The sequence below is a fragment of the Belonocnema kinseyi genome, chromosome 6, assembly GCF_010883055.1.
Source record: "Belonocnema kinseyi isolate 2016_QV_RU_SX_M_011 chromosome 6, B_treatae_v1, whole genome shotgun sequence".
In the NCBI taxonomy this organism is placed as follows: Eukaryota; Metazoa; Arthropoda; class Insecta; order Hymenoptera; family Cynipidae; genus Belonocnema; species Belonocnema kinseyi.
This window is the reverse complement of record NC_046662.1, coordinates 22,384,282-22,410,453: the sequence shown is the minus strand read 5'-3', so window position 1 is coordinate 22,410,453 and position 26,172 is coordinate 22,384,282. Positions and strand designations below refer to the sequence as shown.

General features: G+C 29.3%; 1 protein-coding gene across 1 annotated transcript in view; it reads right to left on the bottom strand.

The window, feature by feature from the left end:
* The window catches only part of LOC117174924, a 528,852-nt gene that overhangs the window by 484,828 nt on the left and 17,852 nt on the right, over positions 1–26,172 (bottom strand). The window contains exon 2 of the mRNA XM_033364381.1: positions 13,061–13,310. Coding sequence (XP_033220272.1) covers positions 13,061–13,310 — 250 coding nt within the window. The remainder of the gene's footprint in view (positions 1–13,060; positions 13,311–26,172) is intronic.

Here is a 26,172-nt window from a genome sequence, read left to right as displayed (position 1 = left end):
CCCCCCCCCCCAACTTCCGTAATAAATCTTAACAAAATCTCTCGGCCCCCTCCCCCGAGAGTTGTTACGTAATTTAAGTACGGTGTCTAGATGCAAATGAGAATCTAAAAAGGGAATAAGTTTCCACATACAATTTTAACCTCTAATTTAAAACCGCTTATCTCAGAACTTTTGGAATTTCATTGAAGATTTCTCTGGCACGCGGGTGATCTATGACTGTGACCAAAGAGGAAAAAAGAAGTGCGGAAACGATTTTCTTTTCCCGTAGACGCTTCGTGAGGTTCGACCCTAATTTTATTCTTCTCTTGAGTATTCTCGAGACACGCACACATGCATGTTCACAAATATATGTTACTACGTGTCCCGCATAAGTTTCACGTTCGTGTGTACTTTTTTTCTGAGAGAGTTGGAATCGGGATGTACACGAAAGGCTGAGAGCAAAAGGTGGTGGTTGGGGGTGGAGAGACGAGGAAACTAGGATTATTATTAGATCCATGCGCTAGTCGCGCGCTCTGCGAAGCCAGTTTTCTCTTCACCCTCTAAACCCCGCCGCACAGTCACCTCATCCCTTTTCTCTATTCCTTTTTTTTTCTGCATTTTTTCTTCTCGTCTCACTCTCTAGCTCTCTCTCTCTCTCTCTCTCTTTCCCACTTTTCATTCTCTCGCTCAAGCTTGTACGGAAAACAGGAAGAGAACTCGAAGCAATTTTTAGTTCTGTATTCGAATGGAGGACAAGAGGAAGGTCCCGTGTCGAGGGCTTCGTGTTTTTTACTTCAAGAGTAACACTCCAGGCATTTTTTCCGCGAGGAAATTCTACGAGACTTTGAAAAGACAGTCGTTTGGGAAACAACTCGAATGAAATGAAAAGATGAAAAGTTCTTGCTTTGTTCAGAAAGGGGGGTCAAATCTCGCTTTTAAGGGGGTCGAAAAATGAGTGCAATTATCATGGTATCTGGAAGCTTTAAAGATATAACACAACTTTTTTATACGTGGTAGCTTCCTTGAATAAAAATTAAATTCAAATATCCGAGGATATTTTTATAAGAACAGAATGGCTAATAAATTTAATTTCCGAAATTCCGGGACTACTTTCTGATTCTTTCCTGACCAGTTTTTCATTTTCTCTGACAATTAAAATACAAGGACCAAAATTTTATTCTTCTAACATTTTGAACAGAGAATCTTTCATAAGCAGAATAAAAAGCTTTCAAACAACAATTTAAAAATGTAAAATTAGTTCCAATCGAAAAGGGTAAATTTTCAACAAGGATGATTTATTTAATAAAATTTTTTGATTTGCCGCCAAGAAATAAAAATTTTAACTAAAAATATAATGTTCAGGAGGAAGCAGCTGAAAAAATATAAATAGAAAAACAAGGCAAATAAATTACGAAAAAGAATATTATATCAAAGTTGTTGCAAACTTCATTTTCAAAATTCCCTAAATTTTCCCTGGCCATTTTTCATTTTCCATTTTTCCCTGGCCAATAATATTCAAAGAACCTTAATCTTCTAATATTTTTAACATCGAATCTTTTATAAATGGAACAAAACAACTCCAAATGAAAAAGTTATTTATTTCAACCAAAAAAGATTAGTTTGCAATCATAAAAATGGAATTTTCAATCCAAAAGGAGGAATTTTCAACCAAATTATCAAATTTTCTGCCCAAATAGACGAATAGTCAACACAATAGTTAAAAGTCAGTTTAAAGTCTAATTTTTAAGTAAAAGTGATTTCACTTCAGCTAGAAAAAGTTCAATTTTAAAACTATAAAGTTAAATCATCAACAAACAGATGAATTCTAAACAAAAAATACGATAAAAGATATTGAAACCCAAAATAAATAATTTTTTAACTAATTAGTTGAATTTTTTACAAAATAAAAAATAGTTTTATTAATCCTTAGCCAAAGAAAGATTTTTCAGACAAGAAACAAATGAAGTTTATACAAATTCTTGACCTTCAAAGCCAAAAAGTAAATTCACCTTAAAACAGTTTAATTATAAGCCATAAGCATTTTTAACAAAAAAAGACGAAATTTCAACCAATATGATTCTTTTTTCTTTTTTTAAAGAGACGAATTTTACAGTGAAGAAGATAAATTTATAACGAAAATATAAAAGTTACATTTTTAGTTTAAAGATTTATTTAATACCGAAGAAAATTTTTTATCACAAAATTAACAATTCTTAACAAAATAGTCAAATCTTCAAACCAAAGATATGAATTTTCAACTGACATCATGAATCTTCAACTAGAATAGTTACATTTTTTTAAAATTTTTTTTATAAAAAAAAACTAATTTTCAACCAAAAAGATGAATTTTTAACTGAAATTATGAATCTTAAAAAAAGGATATTCTAACAAATTGGTTCGACCTTCAATCAACCAGCTTTTTTGCAACTGCAAAAAAAATAAATAGATATAGAAGAATGAGGCAAACAAAATTAGTAACAAAAATATTATATAGGGCGGCAGCAAAACTTCGTTTTTAAAATTTGCTATTTATTCCCTTGACAATTTTGCATTTTTCCTGACCATTAATATTTAATGTCCAGAATCTTAATCTTGTAAGATTTTCAACATTGTATCTTTTATAAACGAAATAAAATAATTTCAAATTAAAAGGTTAAAATTTTTAATTTACTATTATTACTATCGAAAGAAATAATAAATATACTATCATTTGTTTTTTATAAGCTCGTCAAACGTCGAAGCAAACGTATTAGAATACCTATTTATTAAATAGTTATTTTATTTAACTTCTCGTATAAATCTCTGCTATATCTCTTATGAGATACTGAAAATTGTATAACTTTTTTAAAACCTTTTTTCCCTGTCAGATTAAATTGTAAGCGCACTAATCAGAAGCTTTTGTAAGCACCTATGGAGAAAATGATGAAATTTCGCTTTACTGCGAGCCCTAAAATATTAATAAACGCTCATTGCTTCATAAGTCATACAGAATTAAATACCCAGTACAAAATATACACCTTTTACATAAAGAGGTCAAAAGATATATAAAATGTATGTTAGGTATTTACAAAAAGGAATAAAGGAATTTTCAGCGAGAAATGTTATTTTTCGTTAAATTATACTTATTATTACAAATATGCATATAGGTATATTTGAAATGACTTCATTGATTCGAAATAGTTCTCTTCCCTATTCAGCCAGTTTGCTTAAAAAATATTCTGTTACAAAAGTGATAAACATAGTACACTTTTTATGATAAAATTTATAAATACAATTTGACACTCCTATACAGACATAAAACTCAAGTAGCTCAATTCTAAACGTTTAACTTTAAATTGATATAGTTAGAATATTTAACTTTACAGCGTCTTTACTGTTAATGAGATTTCAAATAAAAAAATTTATTTTTAATCACAAAAATTTTACGTTCACAAAAAACCTTAATTTTCACCCTGCTTTTTGCCATTCAATTTTTTCTTACTTCGCTTCTTACGAGTTTTTTTAATGGTTCAATTTAAATAAATGGTATATTTTCTCGGAGAAGACATTCTTTACAACGCTACTGTTTCCAATTTTAAAATTGAATTTTCTCATGATCATTTATCTTATTTTCAAAATTGGGCCCAGCAGAGTGAAGCATGAATTATTAAAATTCAGCAGTTTTTAAAAGTTGGATAGACGCGGCAGTTAGAAAAACATATTGTTAAGTAATAATTTTTTGTAAGTTTCAAACTTTTTTATAAAAAAGAATATTCTTTCTTTCATATACAGTCACTAATAATATACTTTTAACTTCTTAAAGCTTAGAAAACATTTTCTTTACATAGGCATGATTTTTTTAATATTGGATAACAACGTCTGTTAACGATTTTCACATTCTCAAAATGTTTTAAATTGTTTTAGGTTAAAGGTTTTTAGAAGTATTTATGCGTATTCGAGTTTTGAATCGGATAGAGAAAAACGGGGAAAAGGAGAAAGTTTTTCGAGAATATTGAAAAAGGGGGAACCCAGGGGAATAGGGGATAGATTTTCATCCATGAAACTGTCTTTATATGATTTAAAACACATACATTTTAACCTTTACAAAGTTATAGTGAATCATTTCAAGTCGAAAATGAGTATGAGAAAAGCACATTACAAATTCTTGACCCCCTTACAGAGAGTGGTTTTCACTTTTAAGTGTAGTATCTGGAATAAGATTAGACAATAATTATTTCCAGTGATGCTTACCATCATTTTATTGTCACAGCTATTGCTTTCTTGCTATTTTCACAGAAAAAAAGTAACACTTTTAACGTTAACTTTTTGGCGGCTAATCTTTTTTTGTACAAAATTGCACAATTATTATTACACCGAATGACAGAAAATAAGGTAGTGAGAAAAAAATAAAACAAAATTATACATTTTTGGGCCACCCTATTGAAAACTTGTGATGTACTTGTGATGCACGAGGCGCAAGATTGAATTCTGGTCATCTGCGATGATTTTCTTTTCGAAGAACTCCCCTTTGGAAGCCCTAGTCTTCTGGCAGCGATCCTGCCACTTTCAGAAGAACTCCTTAAAGTCACCTTTCGTAATATCTAACAGCTGCTTCGTCGCACTCTGTTTTATTCTCTCTACGACTTGAAATCGTTTTCCTTTTAGAGGATGCTTCAATTTGGAAAACAGCCAGAAATCATGAAGAGCTAAGTCAGGACTGAATGGGAGCTGCTGAAAATTTATAAGGCCGTGTTTCAACAGAAATTGCTGAATAAGCTGCGATGAATGCGCAGGTGCGTTTTCTGCTTATTGCGTCACGCAATTGCTTCAAAACTTTTTGTTAATTACCTTTGCTCACTGTCTAGCTTTCTGGAAAGTATTCGTGGTGGTGTACAACACCTTCCTGGTTCCACATTTTAAAGTGTATCGGCCGATATGGGCCTATCATAGCGAGGGTAACTTTTTAGTGAAGTACGACCACTTTCTTAAATCACCTAACTCGCTCTTTGATTTGAATGTCACTCAAAAACTCATCCAGGTACACTTTCCGAATCATAACGAGGGTTTCTCAACACGAAAGGCTAAGTTTTTGGCGAAATTTCATGTACACTCTTTGTTTGGTGCGCCTCGTCATCCTGAAATACGACGCGTACGTGGTTAGGCATTTACCCAGCTCCGTACACTAGTCTACTGAAGATTCGCAGGTCCGTGTGACTTTTTCGGAAACCTGATAAAGCCCTCCCCCCTCCCCCAAATGGTACAAGGTTAGAGCATACGGTCAGATACTTGCCAGATATACCTTGCAGGTTATTTAGAATCTAGCAGAGCTCACAAAAAAGTAAGGCAGAATATTCATTACACTTTATCCTGTTTTTTATGAGTTTTGTCAGAACAAGGATTTCGGTGACAATAACGAACTTCCCTTTGCCATAAGCGCGTTTCATTAGATTCCACAACGTCTCGTTAGGACGTAAACAGAAGAGTGAAAATCGTTGCGGTAAGCGATGTACCACGTTTCTTAGCTGTCATTGTTGTCTATTTCAAAAGCTTATACCAAGATCTTCCAGAAGGCAACATAAAGGAATCGTACTTTATAGAGGATAGAGGTTGCCTTAATGCAAAGGAAATTTTAGTGAAGCATCTTTAGTATAGACAATGCAAAAGTACTGCAATAGCTTCTTATATCTTTAATTTATCTTTATTCTCACAAAGGAAATTAGACTGAATGAATTTATTATAAACTCATGAATTTCTGATTCAGAGTGGCCTTTTTAATCAAGAAAATTTTTTTCGCCATTTCCTAAGTTTTTCCGTTCCCCAAAAAAATTTGTCACGCTCGATAAAATTAAAAAATTCGAGCTCATAAAACTGAACATTTTTCATTGAAAGGAAAAAAATTAAACTACAATTTAAAGGAATCAAGTTGGACGTGTTTTTAATTGTAAACTTTTAGCATTTATAGCTGACAAATTTTTTAATTTCGAAATTCTTCATTCCAACGTTCAATAACTTGGATGTATATAACGAAAGCTTTCAACATTTACCAACTGAACTGCAAAATGTTAAACTTTTATAACCTGAATAGTTCAAATTTTTCTATTTCATATATGCAAAAACACAATACCATTTTCAATGCTCTAAATTAAACCTAATTCTCCCTTTCAACTCACATTAATAAAAATGTGAAAAATAAAATAAGACCCTCTTCCAATTTAGTAAAAAAATTTTAATATAAAGTTCCCGCAGTTCACCAAAATTTGAAATATATAAATAATTTGCCTCCATTCAATCAATAAACAATGAAAAATTCTACTCTTAAAGTGAATAAAAATTTTAAAAAGAAAAATTTGCCTCTTTTAATGCAGAATAAAAACAAATAAACAAACTTTTCACCCTTGCACTCAAAAAAAAAGAAACATAAAAAGGTCTCATCCAATTCAAAAAAAGTTAAAAACGAAAATTTCTTCCATTCCAACTCAATAAGCACATTAAAAATTAAACATTATCCTTTTTATAAATCGTTAAAAATTCAAAATCAACATTTCCTCCTTTCAAATGCGACAAAAATCTTTAAAATATAAAATATCCCTATGGTAATTCAACGAAAATTAAAAAGGAAAATTAAAAACTAAAATGTCCTCTTTTCAATCTCGATGTAACTGTTTGAAACACCAAATTTTTTCGCCTTAAAATTATTATAAAAGTAAAAAACAAAAAATTTCATCTTCCAATTTTGGAAAAAATTAAATACAAAAATTGTTTCCCTTTCTCTTAAAATTAAAATTGTCAAATTCAAACGCTTTTTTATACCTAAATCCTTTTAAGTTGAATTACTTTAATTTTGAGTCGTATGAAATTAATAATAGTTCAATTTTTATTTATACATAATAATTCAACACTTTCACCGAAAAAATAAAAATCTGAAAAGATGCATAATAGAAATTGTAATGTTTAAAGTTTAAATTTAGCACTCTGAAATTTTAGCGATTGAAGCCTGTCTATTTCGAAAAATACAGGTTTTTTGATTAAAAAAGTTTAATTTTCAAAGTTAAACTCAGTAAATTGTTTAATTTTAAACAAATTCGGAATCTTCTTATAAAATCAATTGTTTCTTAATACTGATCCCTCGAACGACAATTAAGTTTTAAGACTCATTAATTATTTTATATTTACAGTTGATTATCTTAAAAGGTTTTTATCCATACATGTCTGATGACAAAGCTTTTAACTTATAGTAGTTTAGGTCTTCAAAACTGCATTTTACCATTCTTTAAGTTGAAAATGTACTTTTAAAAATAAAGAAGGAAAATGGGAAAATTGTTAATTAAAAGATTATTAAGCCTTGTAAACTAAATGATTTCATAATTGGAAAACTTATCATTAAACTTACCATTACCAGATAAGTTGGAATCGAACTTATTTCAAATTGCATTATACCATCTGATAAGAAATTGGTAATATTTTAATTGTTTAGACTGATTTTTTTCTAAACATTTTTTATATTCGCGGTAATAAAATAAATTCACTATCAACAAAATATCAATTACAATATTGACAGAAAAAATAGGAAACAAAACTACTTAATTAAACGCCTAGTATAGTTGATTAAAACCGTGCAATTATAAATTCTACCATAGATCCAATTTTATTTTTAAAATATGTATAATTGCATCTAATTAATTGAAAAGAGATGAATTAACATTTGACAACCAAATTGCAAAATGTAGATATTGAGGGAATTATTAAACAACTACCAAATATAATAATATTCAGTATTTCACTTGAATTCAATACTAGCAATTCGTATAGTAAAAATGAACAGATTTTTCACAATTTAAGCGGAAAGCATTATTTTTCAAGCAATTACCTAACTGCTTTCGCATGCCTTGTTGCCTTTGACAAAGTTCAGTGATATTAAGTGAAATTTGAAACTCATTTCTCTGAGTGCCCTAAAGCAAACAATCATATGTTTCGGAATTTTAGTTTAACTATTCAGTATTGAGCGAGCAGTTATTACTTTGATTAAAGTGCGATTCAGTTATAATTATATCTCACAAAATGCAATATAGTCTTCTGTTTCGCGACTTTATTTGCAATTAATTTCAGCTGGCTATTAATTAATTCTAAAAAAAAAATTAAGGAGAGATACAAGTCAAATTTTTCCGAAAAAAATCTGGACATTTCTATGCTCTAAGAGGTTAAAGGTCAAAGGTTAGAGTTGAAAGATCAGAAACAAAAGTCAGGGCTCATTTGATCGCGGTTTATCTGCTTGCTCTAGCACTAAGAAACTTCCCCTCACGCAGCTGTGCACCCTTGGCAGCAGGGGGCCTTTCTACCTTATAACAAATAAAATACGAAAGGTAACAAATTTTTAATTTTGTAATTAGTAATTTAGAAATATAATTATCGAAATATATGTTGTTTTGGTGATTCCAACAATTTCCTAACAGCCCTAATAAGTTGAAAATTAGAAATTTTTTAAGGAAAAATAGTGTGCTTTTGAATTTCTAAAAGATTTTATTATGTACATGCTAATCCTAATTTATGCAACTTCTATATTGATATTTTTTCATGATTAGATCAAATTTTGAATCAAATTTTGTAACAGAAGTTCTTATACCATGGTTGCTACAGGATCTGATAAAAAATTCAGATGTTTCACAAGTTTTTTTAAAGGCATTAAAAAAAATTATAAACCTCACGCTGACAACCGGAAAAATAGTGGGATTTTTATAGGAAAGAAAATTTTTTTACCATTTTTTTTTGTCGGAAAATTTATTAGACCCTAGTTTTTTTATATAAATTTAAATTATTTCAAAGTAAAAAAATTTCAATATTATGTTCTATCGTTTAATATCGACTTAATTTGCTTTTAAACTCGAACCTTTTCTGATTAATTTCGGATTTTTACTATTTTCAAAACAGAATATGTTCAGGTTTGCATATTTTGTTATTAATAAAAGATTATTACTTCTCGCATTTCTCAAGGTACCCAAAATTCCCGGAGAGTTTTTGGGCTTTTCGTTTTCCTGAGTTACTAGACAGCTTTTTGAAAAATTATTTTAATTTAACATAATTACAATTTTTAAGCAAATTTGATAGAATATGTCAAAAATTAAGGCTTTTATTTGAAAACTATACAAGACAGTAAGATCGAAATACTTGTGAATTTGATTATTTATTACGAATCGAATTTGAGTTTATTCCATTCTAAATGTTTTCGACTTTCAAATGTTCAACCAGTAATTGTTGCAAATCAAAATGATGTTTTGAAAGATTATACTTCCAAAATTTGAAAACGTCCTACAATTTGAAACTTAGGAAATAAATAATATATGAATTTTAAATCAATAAATGAGGAAGCTGGAAAATATTTTTCTACAAAAAGTGAAGGAATGGCGGCTTTAGCGCCATTATTAACATTTTTTTACAATTTACTACAGAAAAATCCGTTATTTCAATTGAAAATTAGGTACTCAGTATTTGAGTTTTCCTAAATTTATCGTCATTTTACGAGACAGAAATTTCTAATAGTGAATTTATTCTAATTTTCAACGTGTAAAGGCAAGTAGTATATCTTTAGTACTTCCAAAAAACATAGATTTCGAACATAATATTTTTTAAGAACTCAATGTAAATTTAAAAATTTTGATGTTTCGTATTTTATTGCTATTAAGTATCATGCTGAGACCACACTGGCAAGGGCCAGCGCGGCGGCAGCAGCCTGGCCATCCCTCAGTCGTATGGGGTGTCGTAGATCAGGAGTCACAGGTACATCAGGTCTATCGACCCTTAATTCATTTATAAATTCATTTCTTTAATTAAGAATTGATTTAAATTAAATAGAATAAAAGTAAAGAAGGATCGTGTGCTTTTATTTTTTGGAAATAAAGTCGTGAGTCAGGAAAACACGCATTTTACGCACTGTAAATTATTACTCCTGTCAAGCCTACAATTTTCGGTGTAATTCGGGATTTCATTACAATAATAACAGATGACCCAGGTCGGCAATTGAACCCGCAGCATGTAGTTAAGTACGCAACCCATTCATCTACATGGCGAGGAGAATTTAGGTTGGATAGCAAATGGAATCAGTTAGTGAAATTCGTTATGTAATTCCAGGAACTACTCGAGTTAATCCATTTTCTGATATTCTATCGAAATACTGCTTTCGTTGCATGGACATTTTAAATTAAATGATTTTGTGGTTTACTGATTGAACGACTGATTAATTAATTCATTTATTTTAATCAAACTGACATCCAATTGACCTAAACACGAATTCAGGTAGATTTTTTCTAATTTTCTGGATATAATATAAATTGTGAATCATCATAATTAATAGCGAGCGCACTTTTTAATACAAGGTTTATCATACCCAAAAAATTACCAGATTTTCTTCGAAGATAGCTCCAATTCAAGGACTTCGCATGTAGGAGCAAATTAGAAAAATTAATTTAGTATGTCATACGGATTTTCTTTTGTTATTAAGGATTGCGAAATGAGAAACATTGGGGAAAAATCATTCATACGGCCACTATACTGGCAGCTTTTATTTTAGATCAATTCTTTTGGAAGATGGCTAAAGTTTAAACGAATGGCATGTCAATTTTAATAAAAAAAGAAATGTTCTATATTAAATTATAGCTTTCTTTTTATCATTTGTTGAAAACCCTTATTAATGAGGAAATTTGGTTTTTAGGTCACTATACTGAATACTTTACTTTTAAGTCCGATATTTTTCAAGAATAGTTCAAATTCAACGTCTTGAAACCTCGATGTGCATTACAAAATGTATTTTGTGAATAACAATTTTGTTCTTTGCTATCAGTATGTACAAAATTGGAAAATTTTTCTTTTTGGATCACGATCCTGGAATCTTTTCTTTTAGTTTTATTGTCTTCGAAGATGGATGAAATTGAAGGTCTTGAAATTTCGATATGCATTGAAAAATGAAATTTTTCTATACCTTACGGATGATTTTCTAGTCAAGATATAAAAGATATTGGAAAGCGATATTATTTGTCTGAGTGTTGTAATAATTAATAATTAAAACAATGGATGAGATGTTAAAAATGACATACTTCAGACCATAGGATTAAGGTGTTGAAAGAATCTTTTATTCAAATTATTCGACGCTTCGAAAACTATACGTATTCCTCATTAGGATAGAGCCATGTATATAAAAGTTCCTTATATCATTTCGAGTACTTATTATGTATCCTTAATTCTCCTTTTCTCAATTGTTCTTTATGTTATCTTCATTTCAGGTTAATTAAATAAATTATATTGTTTATTTAGAAAAACACACACACATTACATTATAACACTTATAAAAAAAGTCAGTTCTTTAAAGACTATATTTTTGTTTCCATCTCACCAAAATGTAGTCTTTAAAGTACTGCCTTTTTTATATGTGTTTTAATGTAATGTGTGTGTGTTTTTTTTTAAATATACAATATAATTTATTTAATTAACCTGAAATGAAGATAACATAAAGAACAATTGAGAAAAGAAGAATTAAGGATACATAAGAAGTACTCAAAATTATATAAGGAACTTTTATATACATGGCTCTATCCTGATGAGGAAAACGTATAGTTTTTGAAACGTCGAATAGAATGATTTTCTGTTATTAAAAATGGAAGAATTAGAAAATTGAGGGAGGTTCGTTTTTTATCGATTATGCTGGAAGACTTTGTATATTATTCGGATGTCTCTGGGATGGTAAAAATTTAAGTTTTTGAAATGTGGATGTGCTTTGGAAAGTAAAATTTGCTGATTTTTTTAGATCAATATCCTAAATGTGTAGATAGATGCTTATTTAAAAATAGAAGATTGTATGTTATAGCTATATGTTTTTTGTTAACAATGGTTGTAAAATGAGACAAATAAAGAAATTTCGTTTTTCAGACAAATATATCATACTGATGTTTTTTTCAAAAGAGTTTAAAGAAATTATTGAAGGATTTCGACGGAACTTTTGGGATTTTTAAGAATTTTAGGAAATTAAGAACAATTTCTGGGGATTACGCGTATTGGAAGAGAACTGAAGGCGAACTTTAGGGAAAATATTTCAGGTTTAAATTTTTCATTAACATAATCTATTTAGAGTTTTGTCGTGTTGCCCTATTTTTAGGTAAAAGTTGCAATTCTTATTTAATACTGATATTGTAAGGCTCGTTTTATTTTTCGAAGGGTTCTCTACGAAACTTTGTGGTACATTTGAATTTCAAAAATTATATTCGCGAATTATACATTGATAATTTTATCAAAACTATTCTTTGCAGAGATTTGTAGAAAATCCTTGAAGGTAAAAAATGTGCCGTACGACCATAGAAATAAATAAGAATTGCAACTTTGTCCTGAAGAGAAAGCAGAAATATAAAACTCAAAATAACTATTGCTTAAGAAACAATTTTAACTTGAAATATTGTTTTTTAAGTTTGTCTTCAGTACTCTTCCAAAATTAATTGCAATTAAGAATGGAAATGATTTTCACGATTTCAAAAATCGTGTTTAATAATCATCAATTTTTAACTTGAGATAACTATATGTAATTTATTATTTAGGGTATTTCAAACAATTCAAATGATTACAAGAGCTTTCACAGAATTAAAATGATCTTGAAAGATTTCAAACGTTTTAAGAAATGACTAACAAATTATTTCTAAGAATACAAAATTTTCGCAGAATTTAAAGGGATTTCCAAAGCTTCTTGAGGCATTTCACAAGATTTTAAGGGATTACAAAAGTTTGAGGGTACTTCAAAGGTCTTGGTAAATAATAAAGGAAGAGATTTAAGAAAGGATTCTTCTCTTGTATTATGTATAATTTTTATTCATTAATTTTGCATTTTTTATATAAAACAAACGCAAATTACACATAATACTTCCCATACTATTCTTGCGTCCTACTAGAAGCTAGGACTTTTTGTGCTTACTTTTAAAGGCACAACATTTCCCGATCCATTAAGGAAGAGTAATTAATTAAACTCTTCTTTCAGTTTAACTTTAGTATATACGCAATTCGATACGAAAATAGAATGACTCTTTTGTTAAACTGTGTGGAAAATAGTGTTTTTATCATCATGCTGACTTACCAACAAGTTTGCCGAATTGAGCAGGAGGTTTCCATTCGGGATAATGTCTGGGGAAGCGTGCTCTCGACCAGTATGTCTTCAGGGTGACTTTATAGAGAGCCAGCTTACTCTGCCTGTCTTGCTTTTCTTGTGCCGAGGGTCCGCATTGCGCTACAACGTACGGAAGATGGATCCCCAACAGCAAGAGTAGCGACAGCAGAGTCAGCGGCGTCAAGACAGAATGACATCGAAGCCACACGCCACTGGACATCTGTTGACACATGTTCAAATCAAATTAATTTATTTCAGGATATATCACGATTTGCGATAGTGAATCGCCGCCAACTACAAAAAAAGCTACAACTAGAAAAAAAATGTTCTTCATTCAATAAAATCGTTGTAATTACCGATTTTTTTTTATTTCAGAGAACATTTTGGTGGGATTAACCAAAGTTCTGTTCGGTTGACCAAGTTGGTTTGCTTGAATCAAGCAAAGTTTTTCGACAAATCGTTTTGTTAGTTTAAAAAAATTTGCATTGATTAAAACAAATTATTTGGTTAGATCTACCAAATAATTTAAGAGAGCATTTTACTAGAATGAAGCCAAAACTTTGGTTGATTCAATTAAAGTATTTTGCTGAAAGAATCTTAAAAACGACGGAGCTAAAACTGCGTGATTAAATTTTTGATAAAACAAGAGGCCGATTTTTTAAATCAAATAAACAATGGGTCCTGCAAAAATTACATTGCAAAAGGCTTGCCGTGGAATTGTCTTGTCTTATGATATTTAGTAGATAAAATTTTGCTGGGGGCTTTATGGTTAGATGCAAAGTGTACCCTTAATCAATTCGGTGACTAAATCGCACCGCGGAAAAAAACTATGACCATTTTCTTACTATATAAGTGCTTAAGTCATGTAATAATTATCAATAAATTATTTAATTATCAAATCAATAATAATTGACCACTTTTAATAAATTAATAATAAACAACCAATTTTAATTAATAAATATATGTGTTTACTTAAATAAATTTCCATCACCCTTCAAGTGTGCATTTTTCGGCATTTTTTAACTGCAATTTCTATTGAGGATGCTTATTATAGATCGAAAATAAATGTTTAATCAATCAATCAATCAAGAAATTTCCATCATCCTTCAAGTGTACATTTTTGGCGTTTTTTACTGAGATTTCTATTGGGAAGACTTTTTATATATTAAAAATGAATAGTTCGTCATTTTTAATGAATGAATAAATAATTGCTGAAATAATCATTAAATTAAAAATAAAAATTCAAATAATAAATTTTAATGAAAAATGCCAAAGCATGAACACTTGAAGGGTGATGGAATTTTAATTATTTAAACTATTGTATATTTATTGATTAAAAATGATTGAATATTTATTTTTTATCTATAATAACCCTAATAGCTCGGAACTTTCTGCAGGGACCTTTGGAACGTTGCAGTGGAACGTTCCAGAAGCGGGACCTGAGAGGGACCTTTCATTATTTTTATTTTTGAAAACAATTATCTCCTAAACCGTAAGAGATAGGTAAAAATAGATGTCATTCTTGAGTTTTGAGTACCGCATAAACTACATTGCAATATGATATCCATATCGTAAACTGACATCAGTTTTGACCTATCACTTACATTTTATCATAAATTCATTGATAATAATAAAAATAACGATAATTTATTCTTTGAACGTTCCAGTGGAACCTTCTAAGGTGGCGAATATTTTGCACACCCAGGAAACGTTTCGAGGGTTCGCGCGGAACGTTCCGTGCTAGTAGGAAAGTGTCTTAAAGAGAAATGTGATTAAAAATGCCGAAAAATGCACATTTGATGGGTGATGAAAATTTTGTTTATTTAAACAATTATATATTTATTAATTAAAATTGGTAGATTATTATGAATTTGATAATTAAATAATTTACTGATTTTAATTACTTGACTTTAAAACTTGTGACTTATTAGAGGTAGGACTATTTACAAAACACTGAGCTCTGGGCATTTACCTGTAAATTCAGGTCGAAATGGGTAACCTTTGGCAGGCAGTAACTCGCGACCTATTGTAGATACGAAAATGATTTTAAAAAAAATTTTTTTTTTTAATTACAGGTATTTACGTCTACTTTAATTCACCTGCTGACCATGTTTAGATCTGGCTATCAGAATCCAAGTTACAGAGAAACCAACACAAAAACATGTGAATTTTGGCATAAAATTGGGAAAAATCGGGTTTCTTTGAAAGACCGTAAGTCCTACACAATTCGTGATAGAACAAAGTTTTTTTTGTTTTACGCAGTATTTTATCTTTCTTAATTTATGTAATAGCGCTTTAACCTCTTAAATGCACAGGAAAGCGCCAATACACCGTAATGTGATATTTTGCACCTTTTCGCAACGAAATTTCCGTGTTCCGGGATGAAATTCTGTTCACAGAACCTGACCCCTTATTACGCACTCCCAAATGAAGTACTTAAGAGAACAAAATTGACTGCCCCAGAAATTACTGGATAAAAGTAAGAGATGACTGAACTATTCCAGACTTTTTGACATTTATTAGTCATATTCATGTTCAAATTGCGACGCCAATTAAAGATTTAATTGGCAAAAGTATTCATCCCGGCTAAATGTGTGTGTGTGTGTGTGTGTGTGTGTGTGTGTGTGTGTGTGTGTGTGTGTGTGTGTTTGCGGTACCGTTTCATTCAGCTTCGGCTTAACCTACAAAAGCAGAGCGAAAAAAACTTTGAATAAAACTCTTATTCATTTGCATATTTAAGTTACAATTCTACATTTTAATTGATAAAAACATTGTCAGGTAATTGAAATGGGGTCAATTCTACTTGTAGTTCTAAGTTTATTCAAATGAGTAATGTGCGTCTAAATTTTTAACCACCTGTAGTACAATGAATTGAATTTTATTGTGTTACAACGGGAACACTTAAGTTAAGTTGTGTTGCGTTAAGCAAAATTTCGTTAGGTTCTGATAAGTTAGATTCATTTGTAGGTTAAGATCCAGTTAACCCATTAAATATAGCACACATTTAGGATTGAGAACCGTATGCTTACCTAGCTACACGTGTGGTTGAATTTCATTCGGCTAGGTTAGGTTAGGTCAGGTCAGGTTTTGTTAGGTTAGGATAGGTTAAACCTCTATGTAATTGTGTTTCGTGAGCTTTACGTGTAGTTCAATAAATTTCTGTTAATTCAGGTTAGGTGAGGTCAGGTTCTGTTGGGTAAAGTTATTTTAAATAAGTTGATATCAGGCAAGAGTTGATCCTTCACAGTTGTCGACATGTTTTTGAAGTGAAAATTTGCATCACTGGCATTATTTTGAAATTTATTTGCCTCAGTGCATGATTTTTCGTCATTTTTTGAGGTTATGGCTAAAAACATGACGTGATGGGTGATTTTTGATACCGAATTTGAATTCAGCGCCCCAAAATCCATAGGAATACGTGTGTCTTGTTACCAGATCCACACACTTTTTTTTGTGTAGCTGCGTAATTTTTTAATGAATAAGTTTAATCCAAACTGAAGGTGCGTTAATTTTTTTGTCTGTTGAGTTGTTCAACAGAAAAAAATCATTAAAAACTGAAGGCGGTAAAACACTTATTCAAATTTGTGTCACGTGGGTGACACGTCACTCAGAGGTTCTCATAATTATCTATCATATGACGATGTGACTTTGATGAAAACCATGAAAACTGGCGAAACTCATGATAAAGAGGTTAGGCCACGGCCTGCTGCTGATTCTGACTATTTTGATTTAATAGCCTTCTCTAACATTTTTCTAAACAATATTTTGCGAGTTCTGTTTTCCATGTACACATAACCAAAACAAAACATCGACACAGAAAAAGATATTTGAGAATCACTGAAACATGAGCGGTGATTGGTGGAAAATCCGACCCCTTTGACGTCAAAGGAGCCCTCCAATCGACATCGTGATAGAAAATTCATATTTTAACATTAAATTAAAAATAGTAAACAGTATGTAAAAAATATTTCATGGGTGGTTTTAAAATTAGAATTTTAGATACTATAAGAGCCCTTTATTGGAAAAATAATATCTGACATTGGAAACAACCCTATTATGCTGATTTTATTGAAAAATACATTACACGAAGATAAAAAAAAATTGTTAATTGTCTCTGTCCCAAATTAGAATTAAAATGTTTACATATTATTTTAACCATTTTTAAAAAGAATTTATAAAAATCACTTGTATTAATCTAAAAAAAAAGATAATATAGAGTAAATGACTTTAAAAATAGTTTGAAAGTCTAACCCCTCAACTTCATTTCCTGCCATACCTCGATGTTATTTTAGGATGAAACAAAAATGTATTTATGAATGTATTCATTTTAATTTCTTCTAATTTTACATACTTTCGGATGTTTGGACATCGTACAATTGATTAAATATCCTGTGATACGAAATATTGAATAGAAGGACAACTGCTATAAAATAAATAAAATATTGGAGTTCTGAATGCATCATCAAATAAACCTCGTGAAAACTAATTGTTATCATACGTTAAAAAGTATTAATTTCAATCACAAAACACCAAATTCTAAACAATTTGAAGCACTTTAAATTAAATAATTTACATTCGAAAACCTTTCAAAATCGTAAGTCAAATTTAAAACTTCAAATATAAAGAATGATACAGGTCAAATTAAAATAATAAAAGTTCTACAATTTTCAATTGAAAATAGAACAACTTGAAATTGTAGTTTAAAAAATTAAGCAATTTTGAAAGAAACTGTTAAATATTTAATCTAAAGTATTCAAAGTTGAAAAATGTAAACACGCTTATTACATGCTTACAGATTGAACCATTTTTTTTTGTAAAAAATGCTTTAAAAATTGAAATCTCTAATGATAAACATAAATTAATTTCAAAATGTTCGAAATTAAACCAACAAAAGTTAACTTTTGATAAATTGCCAGACTTCACAATTACCTTCTTTAAATAGCATTTCTAAACCTCAGAAGAAAGAATTTAAGAATATAAAATTTCAACTTGAAAGCTTACAAACCTACTTATTTATAATTAATTCAAACTTTCCCAAGTGTACATAATAAAATTTTGCAATTTCACTTAAGAGCGTACAAATGTGCAAGTTCAAGTTCTCAAAACTATACAATTTTTTCCTGAAAGAGTTAAGAATGAATAATCTAAATTTAAAATCACGATAATTTCGCTGAATTTTGAATTTAAATAGTAACAATTTGAAGAATTTAAATTTTTCATCTCAAATTGTGTGAATGCAGGTGATTAATGTGCCACTTGACCATTCCGCAATCAGTTCCAATCATTTTCACAATCGCATTTGCATGAAAAACATGAATAATTGTAAACAGAAACTGTATAAAATTTCAAATCTTTTTAAAGTACTTTTCCGTTCGATTCATATTTTTCATTTTCTTTTTGCAAACTTTCTTCCTACATTCTTTTAATAACATTTAATCAGTTAAAACGCCACCACTTTCAAGCATTACTTTTACTCTAAACTTTGGAGCTCTTTTGATACAAGAACGGAGAATGCTCTTTTCCTAGATTTGCTTTTTATTATATAATTTATCAAGAAAATCGACCAGAAACTCGAACAATGACAATTTTCATTAAGGTGGGTCGAAAAAACAAAATATTGAATATCAAAATTGGAACAATATGGAAAAGTAAGGTATTAGGATCCTGAAAAAGTATAATTAATTTGGGGCAATTTTCGTGTATGTCAATTGTTTTTACATTTTAAAAGTTCGTAAACATCTGTTGAATTTGTTCAGAATTTGGGATTAATGTGATTTAGGCGATATATTATGTTGAATGAAACCATTTTTCCAAAAAGAAAACTTAAATCTACAGGAATCACGAAAGAATTTTTCCAAGTGTTCGCGACTTTTCTAGTGGTGAAAATACATTGGAAAAAATTTAATAAGTCTGCAAAACCATTAATGTAAGCTCGGTGAATGTTTAAAATTTTGCGTTTTGGGTTTTTTAAATTGATTTTTCCAGACTTACCAACTTTATTTCCAATGTATTTTCCACAGTAGAAACGAAAAATGGTTTAAAGAAAATTCTTTAATCTTTTTAGTATAAACAATCTTTCTTTTCACAATTTTATCGTTTCTCGCATAATTTTGCTGATTTTTTTTTTTACTTTTTCAAAATAATTTTCAATGAATATAATCAGAACTATAAGTGTAAAATAACATTTTGACAAACTTTTTCTTTCTTTTCATAGGCTTTTTTCGTTTTTTTCAATTTATAGATAATTTTTTCGGAAGTTTCTCGAGCTTGCATACCACTAAAAAAATATCAAAAGTACTGTAAGTTGTCAGATGAGTTTTAAACATTGCATAAAAAAACTTTGTAAACTTGCAACCTATTTAGTAACATGGAGAAAATGTCTAGCAATATTGTGAAACATATAATATTTAATATATGTATCACAAAATTTGAAAAAGGTTTTAAATTTGGTTGCAAAGCTTTGGAAATAATTTCTCGAAACTCATACTAACTAATCAATTTCATATATAATACGAAACGTTGTAAATTTAAAAATAATCGAAATGTAATATTTTTTATACCTAATTTATTTCAAAAGTTTTACAAATTGAATAAGCTTTTTAAAGCCTTTTTAAATAAATATAAATTTGCGTCGTTTGTTGAAAATCTTGAAATTCTAATATTTTAATAGCATTTTCGACAGATCCTTTTCGGTTTCTTGCTGATTGTTTTTTCGGGATGATTGTCGATTATTTAGAGCCTGAAATCACAAAAATCGTTGGATATCTTTTTCAAATATCAAAGTTTTTCACTTTTAAGAGCAATTTAATTTTATACCTTCAAAAAATTTGCACCTTAAAGAATAAAATTTTGGTACAATAGAGAACTAATTCTTTTAAACAACTTATCTGCGCAAAATTAATGATTTTGACTATTTCTATTTTGATCAAAAATGATTTTGGTCATAATTTAATAAATAAAATGAGTAAATGAAAGTGAAAAAAACTGTTTAGACTTCGACACTAAGATTTCGGCGTAAGAATCTTCAACTGAAAATTTTATAATTCTATTTTTATTGATTTTAGAAAATGTAAACATTATTTGAACTTGCTATTGTACAGCACATCCCAATGCTCATTTACAAATCACAACTAACACGAAAAGTACCCGAGGTGTATACCTCATCTATTTGTTTCATTTTCATGTTCTTCTTGAATTTTACCCGCAAAACCCGTTTTTTCTTTGAAATATCAAAAGCGAATCAGAATTTTTTAACTAAACAAACTCAAATTTCTTCTTACAACAAAACACGCAGTGCGAAATATTGTTTATACCTGGCATTGTGACTGTCATTTTTATCCAATTTTTTTATACAGAAACTTTCTAATATGCTGAATTTCACTGTATGTTGTTCTGTTATTGAGAAAATTAAAAATTAAAGTTGATATGTTTCAGTGTTTTTGAAAAAAGTTTATTGTAAAATGAAAATTAGGTTAAAATAATTTATTAATAAGATTAGATTGCCCCTACAGTTTATTTAATATTTTTTATTGATATGGAAAATAAATCAAAACATACGTTTTAAATTTTAATCCGAAAAATAAGGATGCTTATGTTATATTATTTATAAGGCAAAACATATATCAAAATACGCGTTTCAAGATTCAAATTGAACTCCAATGTTGCGATTAATTTGCCATATAACCGAAAAGAATTAAATTAACTTTAGGGGTAAAGCACTCCTTGCAATGCATTTTTTTTCAAAAACCCCGCATCATGCCAACTTTAAATTTCACTACTACTTTCGTAAGAAGTAAAGGTTGCAACCTAAAATTTGCAAAACAGTTGCAATTTTTTTACGCATAATAAACAAGTCGTATAAATTATTTTTAACTTCACATGAAATTTTTATTTACAATTATAAATTTTAGAATAATTGCGATTTTCATATTAAATAAAAAGGTTGCAAATTTACAAAGCTCTTCGATTCAATGTTTAAAGCTCTCCTGCCAATTTAAAGTACTTTTGAAATTTTATCCATGAAGCTGTTAATAAAGAAATTCTTTATTAGAAATGGAAGAGGTCTCGATAAATGTCACAGCGTGTTTGCAGAACTTTTTATATTTTTGTTTTGTGAAAAATCTAATTATTTTAAAATAAATATTTATTTAAGGTAATACATGTATGCATTTCAAACTGAAAAAAATTATTTATTCAGGCTAAAGAAATGTTAATACGATTTAGTTAAAATTTTTTGACTCAAAAGTTCCACCTATTGGTGGAAAAGGAATGTTTCTTTAAATCGAAAAAATATTACTTTAAGACAATCAAATTAATGACTCACTGTATATGGGAATGCATATTTCTTCGAACTGAGTGAATATAAACTAATGAAAACAAAAGTACTTTAAAGTTAAGCAAATATTGTTTAGGCTCAAAAAACTATTTACCCGTATCTGATTTTAGAATATATTTAAAGCAATATTTTGAACGTACTGCAATATTCTGGTACAAATTTGCCTAAATAAAGAACTGGATTCTTCTAGCCTAAATTATAATTAAAATGCTTGTTACACATATTTCATTTGAACAATCCACATAATTTAAAATCATGATGAACCTGAAAGAGAAAAATTCGATGTGAAATCTACCTCCAAGCAAGAATCGATAAACTTGATAAGTGTAAATGAATAAATCCTAAAAAAATATGTTTACAAATAAAAACATGGATATAGAATAAAAAGGCACATACATTCATTAATAAATGATATATTTATTTTAGTTGAATGAAAGTGCATTTATCTTAAGAAAATTTTTACTTGATAAGAAATATTTGTCTAGAATAGTCTCATTAGTATTCTACATTCAAAAAATATTTCATTCAACCGAATTAATAATTTTTTAATTTAATTAGATAATTATTTCGTTAAAATATATTCTCATTTGTTATGAATAGTTCAATTATACTAATCGAATGAAATATTTCCTTTATCTAAAGAAATGCTTCATTGGTATAAATTCATCAACTCTTTGCATCAAATAAATATATTTTTAACTTATTTAGTACTGTTTTATATTAAATAGTTATATTTTTGATTTGAATAAGTCCCAAACATTTTTTTCAGTGCGGATCGATTTTTAATAGTTTTGTTTTTCGATCCACCCTAGTCTTCATTTTTTAACTATCTGGATCTCTTTTTCACCCTTTTCTTACTCTATAACGAGAGAGGGCTTGTGGGATATAGAAATTTTCAAGCATCGAAAACTCATTTCTCGTTGTCTATCATATATGTATGTGCTAAGGGTGGCTGTCGCAAAGTGTCAGAGTTAAAGTCTGTAATTTATGACTGTGCCTCTGTTGTCATTATTATAAGGTATTTACTTTCTGTAACTGAGGGAAATGGTAAGGGGTCCATCCAAGACGCTTAGGGGTGTTCGGAAACTCAATTGAACGAACTGAAAGTGAACTGGAATGGTAGAATTATATTCCCTATGTGTTGGAGGAATTCCATTATCACTAAAGTGTCTCCCCATAAAATAAAAAAGGAAGAATAAGGAGTAGGTGGAGTGAAGCGGAAAATTTCGAATCAGTGCTTTTAGAATGAATAGCTGGACCTATTGTGTTACAAATTTTCTTTAAATCTGTTTCGTGAAGGTATGTAAGGATATAAAATTCAACCGGAAGAATTTTCTTTGATTGCATTTTTAATTAATATAAATGGCGAAAAATTATAGTGGCGAAATATTTAATTATTCCTTTAAATACAAATCTTAAATTCTTTACTTTCATAAGAGAATAGAGCTTAACTAAATTATATAAAAAAATTATTTATAACCGTTAATTCTTTAATATCAAGAGGATTGATGATTCTAATTTTGAGGTTTTAAAAAGTTTCAACAAATTTCAAGGTCGCCGAAGTGTTTCAAAATATTTCAAATGATTTCAAAAGATTTAAGGGAATTTCAAAGGATTCCAAGGCATTTTAGCCCTTTAAAGTCAAAAGTGACATGTTTCGAAGTGTTAACTGTGACTATATGTTTAACTATAAAAAATTTGAATTTTTTAAAATGAAAAATCAGACCTCTTTTCTACATGGATCGTGTATTCTTTGTCTAATCTTTCGAACAATACTCATAGTTTTTCGAAATTCAACATTGCGGATTCAAAATGGCGGCTTGAAAGCGTGAAAATTTTTTAATTTGTAAAAATCATTGTTTGTTCGAGTTTTTTGAGGTTTCTTCAATGACAAGTAAATTTGACTTTTTTTTGGTGAATAATAGCTATTTTCAGGGGCGTGGAGAGTGTATGAGATGTCGGGCGGTAAGTACTGTCCTAAATGCCGACTGAATAAGTGGAATTTGCCGACTGCAACGATTTATTGTAAAAAAATATAACTCATCTGTGGATAGAGATTTTAGGCTGAAATCTAGCTTAAAAGAAGCTTCTCGATTCACCGGTTTCATCTTAAAATTTGAACTGCCAAGACAAATTATTAATGACTGACTCAAAAGCTTCAGAATAATTACGATCTTAATGAGTTTGAATACTAGAAAACTCGTATATATAATAATATAATAATATATAATAAAATAATACTTTTTTATGATTGTTGGAACAATTGAAAATTATTTGAAAATACAATTATATAAATAATCTGTTAAAAAGAAGTTCCACTTTTGGTCACATTTCATGATTTTTCATGATCAATCATTTCAATCACAAAAAGTCGAAAATGTACATTTTATTAAGGTCGTATAATTTTTTTAATCAGAAGTTTAAACGATATAAAATGTAAAAGCTACAGTGAGCGGACGTTTTTCAATCTTCTTTTCAGCTAGAGTTCAACTTAAAATCTGTATCCACAGCCAAGATATTTACTTTTTACATATTTAAATCTACTAATTAAAATAATAATTAAATTAAAGTATAACGAGTTTCCATTTGTTAAATACTTGTTACAGAATATTCATCAGTTTTTTCAAATATTTGGTAAAATTTATTGAACGTACAGCGCAATTAAAAAGTCGATGTAGTGGAAGTTGAGGGTAATTTCTCCTGTTTTGTCACACATTTTCTGTCATTGAGCAGACAAAAAATTTTGTAAGAAAATCAAACTGACACCGTTTTACAAGTATAAAGTTGAAAAATGTTTCTGTCTTTAGCTCAACTTTCTGCGATTTTTTCTTACCAAGTAATAAGGCTTCAAAGATTTTTTTCCGACTGATCTTTATTAGTTTCAAATACAATTTCTTGCGTCGGAATGAATGTGCTGTAGGTCAGAATTGATGAACCATTTTGCTTCAAAATTCATATTTTATGGTTCAATTTCACTGTTTTTCATTCGAAAAATTAAAATATTATTTACAAAAGCAGAGGAGCTTACTTTTCTAGATAGGGACCGCAATATAGAATTATACGCTGGAGTCCATCAGGAAAAGTTCCCGTGATAGAGGACAAGGTGGTTCAAGGAGGCGAGAGAGTGACGCTGCTGGTCAGCAGAGCAACTCCACGACAACACAGGAGTGTATAAAAACAGCGGACAGTATCCACGGCGGTTAATCCTGTCGTCTGTTTAAGTCATCTTAAGTCAGTGGCGAAAATTTCGCAGGACAATCGCTTCAGTTCGTTTTCAGTTAATCAGTGTTTAGGTCATGCGTTGCGTAACCAGGTGTAATCAGACATTACGAAAATGTCGAAGGAAATTAAGAGGAAGCGTTTATCTTTCGAAGAGATGTATAAGTTTTTAGGCCAAGTGAAATCCGGTGCCTCAAAGCAGTCTATTTTGCAGAACTCATTTTTTGACCGGGAAACTCACAAATCTTTAGAAGAAAAATCTGTCCAAGTTCGATTTTAACAGCTTTTAAAATAATGAGTTGAATTGTTATCTTTTTCAATTATGATACCATTCACTTTCAGCTGATATTGATAATTTAAAGAATTCCGAAATGCAGACTTGAAGCCATTAAAAATTTAAAAATAAAAGCGTTTGAAGTGGAAAATTTTTCATAAAAACATTGATTTTTTACCATTTATTACTTATTAAAATATATAGTAGTTCTGAAAATTCTTCGAAAATAATTTTAAATTGGAAAAAATTTTTTAAAACTTCTAGATTTCTCAAGATTTGGAAATAAAAATGCAGAGGTCTTCAAGGTTCATTGATTCATTTTTGAATTTAGAGCATTGAAAATGATAACGTGGATTTATATTTTTGGAATTGAATTTAAATCTTTGAACTCTATAATTTATAAAAGTCATAAATTCTAAATTTGCAGATTATCTTTATTTCATTTAAACTTGTTTAATGGGAAAGTATTTATACTTTCAATTTTATACCTGTAAATTTTTGAGCATTTGGTTACAAAGTATTTTAATCAACCATTTTTAAAACGTCAATTTAAAAAGTTTAAAGCTTCAGAGTTCCAACTCGAATGCCTTAATTTTCAGTATGTGTTTTATTACTTCAGATGGAAAAATGCTTAGCCTTAGAGTTCGAATTTTTTAATTTATTGAGTGTGCAAAATGTTTGCCAACCGAAAAAGACTTTTTAATTGAAATAGATGGATTAAATTTCAGATTCAAAAATGTTTACACGCTTATTTTCAATCAAAAAATGAAGCAAGCATTTGGTAATTAAATGAGTCTAGAAAATGATTGACTTCACAAAATAAATTGGTAATTAAATGAGTCTCTGAAAATGATTAATTCCAAAATACGGTCAATTTAACATCGTCGATCTGAATATGTTTTTCGAGATTTCAAATAAAAAAGGCCGTCGATTTGCCGAGTTATATCTTTACATTTTCCCAAGATATAAATAATAATTTTCTTCTATTTAAATCAAGAAGCTATGAATTAATTAGCATTTTTGGAAAATAAAACCTTGAGAAATGCCGAGTGACACATTTACAATAAAATGCCGAATTTTCGAAACAAGGAAATATATTGCAATGAAAATTAAAATTTACTTCTACTTCTTTAACATTTGTTGCCTAAAGATGTTTAAAAATTGACGATTTTATCTAAAATTACCGAAATTCCTTGTACGTTGCTTGAGTTTATTGATGAAATAATCTAGAATTGCCGACTTTCAAAAGTTGGG